This window comes from Teleopsis dalmanni, chromosome 1 (genome assembly GCF_002237135.1).
Source record: "Teleopsis dalmanni isolate 2A chromosome 1, ASM223713v2, whole genome shotgun sequence".
NCBI classification, from domain to species: domain Eukaryota; kingdom Metazoa; phylum Arthropoda; class Insecta; order Diptera; family Diopsidae; genus Teleopsis; species Teleopsis dalmanni.
In genome coordinates, this window is record NC_051846.1 from 1706345 (window position 1) to 1713245 (window position 6901).

Sequence of the window (6901 nt, forward strand, 5' to 3'; positions counted from 1 at the left end):
CGCTTTTGACTGGTACTACCGCCTTTCAAGCTCCATCAGCTTCATTTAAGCGCTTAGAACCAAGAGGCTTTATGGTATGGATACCACATAAGCCTGGTATTTCTTTATTTGCATTCCATGGAAATTTAAATCGGCAAATGAACGGCTTAGAAGCAGGTACTTGGTCCGTCGATATAACTAATAATGAAAATGGATTTTGGGTGTATAGGAATCATGATGCCGTAGTAAATCCAGGTGATAGAATATATTTTTGGACTTACGTCTTAAAGGATGGTCTCGGTTATCGTCAGGATAATGGTGTGTTTTATGTTTAGTCTACATATGTGAACTATGAAAATATTTTTAAAAATATATTTTTAATTAAATACTTTCATTTAAAAATTAAGGATTGCTACAATATCATATTAATAAAAAGTTTTCTAATTTTATTAATTAACTGAAATTAATAATTGATATGATCTTTCAAATATTTTTTAAGTTACATTTATAACACAAATGTATAAATTAAATTATGAGTATGAAATAAATATTAATTTTATCAAAAATATTTTTTTGATTCCTTTGTCCTTTATATTGCTGAAGAGTCTCCTGTGACTCCCGACTTTCTTGTGTGTAATGATTAAAAATATATAAGACCTCAATTTAATTGTAATCGAACATCAATGTCCAATTATTAGAGATATATTTCAAACAATTATTAATAATATTTCGCTACAAAAAATATGGTCGTTATGTTTTTGTCTTAATCGCCTGAAAATAATCCGCTGAATTATGGTATACTAAATAGTCTAATAAGAAGAGGAGAACATAATAACTTATTATTATATATAATATTCATCCATCAAGAATACATCAACTACTAGAGATATACAGTTTCACAGGCTATTACAGTGAATTTATAGATTTTGACTGTACCAACTAATAAAATTAAAACGAAATAGATAAATTGCGACCTATGAGATCTATTATGTTGTCTTTGGAGTAAATCTCCTAAACGAATCCATACACAAATAAACCTTTTATAATATAATAGGTTTCCTAACCGATGATTTTTCTATTATCTACCACATTCTAAATATGGGAATAAAAGACACCTAGATAATTTGGGAAATTTAGTGTTAAGATTCTGACTAACTTAATTACTCAATTGTCAAGAAACTGTTTCAGTACTTTCAACTGACTTTCCGATAAAACTGATAGTCTTCTTTAATCTAAGTCAAAAAATCACTGTTTAATCTGAGGTCAGATCTATATAGATTAATGAGCTATTATTAATTTTAAGCTGTTTAATTGCCATATACCCCCGTTATCAGGCAATGACTTAAATTGTTTATAAGTTTATATTATAAACAATAAATCCTTTAATTACTGATGCAACCTGATGAGTAAATAACCCACAGAAAACCTCGAATCCCATAACGGAAATTGCAAGTTTTAGGAATCCAATTCGGATGAAATATTCAGTAATTTCACAACACATGCAACGGATTTGTATTGTTTCATAATTTATAACAAGTAGGAACAATGTCACCCATGTGGATAAGTGTATTTTTATAACTTAACCATAATCATAACCAATTACTGAAGAATAAGCCAGAGCTACTGTTTGTGAGTTTCGTTGAAAAACTTGAAACTACTACTAAGTTAAAACATAGCTATCTTTCAAGCAGATGGACTAGTGCATATACTCTTACCTTGAGTGTAACTGTCAGAATCACAGAGAGCTAGGAAGCAATAAAATCACTCCATCAAGACGTCAAGACTGCAGATGGAATGTCTCGTAGAACTAAATATCCTTATCCAAAACAATGAGATATGGAATTTATAGATTTTGGATCACGCTAGAATTTCCGGAAGTGAGGTTGCTGATAGAAGAGTGTTGGGAGTATGTAATTCCTTTTTACCCAAAAAGAGAGAAAAAGTCGAGAAGAGAAGAAAAGAAGTCGCAATTAATTGAAAATAATTTAAGAATCATTATAGGAATTCTGACCCTTCTCTCAAATTCAGAACTTACTGTTATGGGATTTGTGGATTTTGTAGGAAAAAGAATTGGACCTCAAAATACGCGCTCTTAATTGCCCGGCGCTGAAGAATAATCGAAAGGAGTACATAAATGGGCATCTCATATCGGATAAAGAAATGAAATTTTGTAATGTAGGTACAATTACAATCTGTCAGGAATGTTTTATCTTAGAGAAATGCTCCATGAGTGCGGCAGAAAGATTTTAACCTCTATAAAATGAATAACATTTATTTAATAATTATTGATTATTTATTTGAAGATGTATTTTTCACCTTTATATGAATATCTCATGTATAGTTTATCATTATAGTAGGGATTAATCTTGAAAGAAACACCAAGTTTCGTTCACTTTTTTTCGTTCACTTCAACTTATTACTACTCTTTATATCTCTTTAGTCTTATTTAACTGATTTGTATAACTATATAAAAGGTATATGACTAATTATAATCTCTTAGTTTATTTTCAATCTCTTAAGCCTCAAGTCAGTAATGAATAGATAACAATATTTATATTATTGACAAAATGAAAAACTATTACAATTTAGTTGTATAAGTTTTTATGAAATATAATTGGAAAATTTCTGTTTTGTAATGTAAACTTCATTTTTAAAGCTTTTAAAAATAAACTTATCATACGCGTAGAAAAAATAGATAAAGGTTACTTATCTTTTCTTTTGTGTACTTGATTTGATCAGCGAAAATGTATATAAACACAAAATTTAGTTACGAAATTTATACTCAGTTTAAACAGCAATAAGTGAAGATGTCTATAAAAATAGGATTGTCTCTAGTATTTCTTTGCCTTGGATTAGCAACGCTTTGTTCTTGTAATAACGGTGAAGATTTTCAAGCTCCATCAGCTTCATTTATGCGTTTCGAACCTAGAGGCTTTATAGTATGGATACCTAATAAACCTGGTATTTCTTTGTTTGCTTTTCATGGAAATTTAAATCAGCGAATGAACGGCTTAGAAGCAGGTAATTGGTCCGTCGATGTACTAAGTGATGAAATTGGGTTTTGGGCGTATTGGAATGATGATGCAGTAGTAAATCTAGGTGATAGAATATACTTTTGGACTTTCGTTATAAAGGATGGTCTGGGTTATCGCCAGGATAATGCTGTATTTTATGTTAACTCTACATGTGTGAACTCCACAACATATTAAACAAAAACGTTTCTAGTAAATATTTGTGGAAAAGTTTTCTTAACTGATAGCATAAATAAATAAATTATATTATGAGTATGAAATAAATATTTATTTTAACAAAAACAGTTTTCTTTTGTTCTTTATATTGCAGGAGAGTCTCCTATAACTCCAGACTCTCTTATGTTTAATGATAAAAACTATCAGATATCTCAATTTAATTGTAATGGATGCCAAAATATTAGAGAATTAATTAGAGAATTAACAATTAGCAATGATGAGAACGTTAATCGCTACACAAAATATCGTCGCAATATTTTGGTATCCGTCCGTATTCTCACCGAAAATAATTCGTTGAATTTTCATATACTAAATAGTCTGATAAAAAGAGAACATACAAATTATTTTAACATTTAAATATCATTATTATAGAATAATGATATCAAGACAACATCACTTACTAGAGACACTCAGTTTCACAGAATACTACAGTGATTTTATAAATAATAACTGTGGGAACTAATAATATTAAAACAAAAAAGATATATCGCGACCTATGTGATCTATTGTGTTATATCTAGAGTAAATCTCTTAAATTAATCCAGACATAGATTAACTTTTTATAATTTCGAAACAATAACAATTTATCTTACAAGAATAGAATGACTATTTATTTAATTAAATAATTACTTCTGGAGAATATTCAAACACATAGAATTGACTCAAGTATACGTTAACCCTTATTATTTTAACCGATCATTAGGCTATGAATAAATATGAGCACTTATGGTTTTGTATTCCTCCATATTTTAAAACTACCAGGTAGTTGTAACTCATATAGATGTCTGCTACTCTAAGTCAATTTGTTCAATATGCAACACCGACAAATATTAAAATATATCAAATACTTGATATATTTTAATATTCTCTCTGCTCAAAAGTAAATAGGAAAAATATCTCAGGTGCAAAAAGCCACCTGAGACTGCCTTAAATGTATTTTCATAATCTCTTAATAAATTTTTATGCTGGTAGTATCTGAAATGAGATATCTGTGTTTGTACACTATGTTCCTTTTCACTAGAGTACATAATGGTTTGGATTCGAATAATTGCCGTTGAACTCATCGTTTAGGGAGACAGTCACCTTTCTTCTTGCTTTCCATCACATCCCATGACCAGACACAAAAAAATTCGATTAGTTTTTACACTTCATTAAGGCTCCTTAAACCGCTGTCTTATATCTAAAAATATCTGAAGAAAAATTCCATATGATGCTTTATTACTATAAAAAAGGTCAAACTTCTGCAAAAACATATCGAAAAATTTGTGTGGCTTAAAGTGAAGATGCTGATAGAGGATATCTTACTCAGGAATAGTGTACACGATTCTATTCCGGAAATGTCAATGTTAAAGATGCATCCAAGTCTGGTAAGTTATTTACAAAAGGGGTACAAACAATTTTACAACTGATGAAGCAAGACCACCGCATAAGCTATCAGGAGATATCGGAGGCACTAAATATCAAAGATAGATTGAAATCGTTTTAAAAGAGCAAGCTGTGCAAAGACGCCCGTCCTAATTATACGAATTGCCGTAATTTGGACTGATTTGACCGGACTCAATCATTCAAATTATGTAAAGAAATTTGATTATCTGAATAATATAAAGAAAGTGCTACAATATCGTATAATTTTTAAAACGAATCAATATAGATTGTGTAAAATGGATTTAATACCAAATACCAAAATATCCAACGCAAGTGATCATGGTAAATTGCCGATAACCCTCTACAAACGACTTCAAAGCCTGGATTGATAGCAAACAAGGTTATGTTGAATATTTGGTGGGATTAAAAGACAATTGTCTATTACGAACTATTTTAGCCTGGTCAAACACATACTTCGGTTCTTTATTGTTTACAAGTTGTCAGGTTAAAATGAAGCAATTATGGAAAAGCGACTATAATCGGTCATAAAAAATGGATTATGTTCTATAATTATAATGCCAGGCCATACACATCTTTAATGACTCGAAAGACTCGAAACTTTATTTGAAAGTTTTAATACAATTAGCATATAAACCTTTGACTACTGTTTCTTTCGGTCTCTGCAAAACTCTCTTTATGGTAAAAATTGGGCTATCAAAAAGCGGCTAAAAATCGCTTTTTGATGTCTTTCGCTGAAAAACCACTGAAGTTCTCACTAATAGAACTATGAAGCTACAAGCGGTAATAAATAAAAATGACTAATATATTGTATACTTGATTACTGCAGATACTGTTTATATGACCCAATATATTGATTGGGCTTTATACTTATCACTTTAAATTAAATGCTATTAAATGATATTAAAGATGAATAAAAATTCTTGACATTTAATGAGTTAAACTTGATTTTTCTAAAAAATTGTTATGTGTGGAATTATAAAAAAAATTATAAGGGAATTCACCTTTATTTTTAGTAAATTATATACTTGGAATACAATAGTTCGTTTTTTTTTATTAATAACTAACTCATGACGAATCAAAACCATAAGCATGATTTGTTTGATAATTTATTATATTTAAATAAACGTTAAGTTAAACTTTTATTTTAATTTTGTCAGTTTGTATATAAATTTGTAAATACATTTATGTATATTAAGATGCTCTTTTCTAAATTCCTATGCGTCAAAAAAAAAAAACAAAACTTAATACGCAAGTTGCATCCACTCAGAGTAATTGCAGTTAATTAATGTCATTCAAAAATCTACAATTCCTAAGTATAAGAATATTTTAAGTTTTATATAAACACATTTTATATACATTTACATATATTTATTTCTAACTAAAATATTTTGATTAAACTGAAAAAACTTTTACACTATCTATACTTAAACGCCCATTTTGTAGCCAATCTCCATGTTTGTGATTTAAGTAATCCACAAAATTTGGTATGGCGCGTGGATCGGTATTTTCCCATGGTTTTGGCGTTATCCATTTTTCGTTATCTGAAAAATCTCCGTGACCACCAACACCATAACCCAGAGTCAATATAAATTCCTGATCAAAAGGTGCCAATTTTGTGCCAGTACTTAACTGTGCATGATTCGGCAAGGTATTTATATCACGTAAGGTATGAATGCGACAATATTCTGCATTATCCACCGCGAATGCCAAATACATCTCAGTCCAAATTAATGTGAAGACATGATAATTATCGTACCAGTTCTTATCAGTTGCTTTAGCTAAATGACACAACTTCTTATACCGCCACTGCTCTTCAGAATTTAAGATAACGCCACCATATAAATCAGTTGAAGTACCATTTGTACGACTAAATACAATGCGTACCTGTCCTGATTGATAATTCGTGACACCATATGCATATGTGACAGGCTGTAACCACAACTCCGGAACAACCCATTCCGTTTGTGGTAGCTTGGCGCGTATTTCCACACGTCCATATTTAAAGGATAGTGTGTTTCTTGTTGATAATTGTGCGGACATAAATGGTGGTATAAACGTTAAAGGTGAGTGCTTAGCATTCTTCTTACATTCGTCAGTGTTTTGTAATCCAGTACAACGTGCACCAAAATTTAAATCAAATTTTAATGGATTTTCTTCTTTATAATAATTTGCGGTCGCTATAGGCTTGATATGCATTACACTATTCTCAAATTGAAATATTTCTGGTACATCATTAACGTACATCACAAATTCATAATCAGGACTTGAAGCAAAACGGTTCTCTAATT

The 6901-nt window shown here is 30.1% G+C and overlaps 3 protein-coding genes across 3 annotated transcripts in view; 2 read left to right on the forward strand and 1 right to left on the reverse strand.

Moving 5' to 3' along the window:
* Nucleotides 1–2: 2 nt before the first annotated feature.
* Nucleotides 3–386, forward strand: LOC119668746 (beta-1,3-glucan-binding protein-like; the record flags this gene model as incomplete). Its single annotated transcript, XM_038078398.1, has 1 exon — nt 3–386. A coding segment is annotated over one exon (312 nt), but the record flags the coding sequence as incomplete, so codon positions are not given.
* A 2391-nt stretch (nt 387–2777) lies between these two features.
* Nucleotides 2778–3233, forward strand: LOC119667391 (beta-1,3-glucan-binding protein 2-like). Its single transcript, XM_038076682.1, has one exon. The coding sequence runs from the start codon at nt 2787–2789 to the stop codon at nt 3186–3188; it is 402 nt and encodes a 133-aa protein (XP_037932610.1). The 5' UTR covers nt 2778–2786; the 3' UTR covers nt 3189–3233.
* Nucleotides 3234–5991: 2758 nt separating this feature from the next.
* LOC119668994 (gram-negative bacteria-binding protein 3-like) overlaps nt 5992–6901 on the reverse strand; it is a 7855-nt gene continuing 6945 nt past the window's right edge. The window contains exon 5 of the mRNA XM_038078756.1: nt 5992–6895. Coding sequence (XP_037934684.1) covers nt 6006–6895 — 890 coding nt within the window. The 3' untranslated portion in view covers nt 5992–6005. The remainder of the gene's footprint in view (nt 6896–6901) is intronic.

Excerpts from the sequence above, each read along its gene's own strand:
- LOC119667391 (XM_038076682.1), top strand. The coding sequence starts at position 2,787 with ATGTCTATAAAAATAGGATTGTCTCTAGTATTTCTTTGCCTTGGATTA.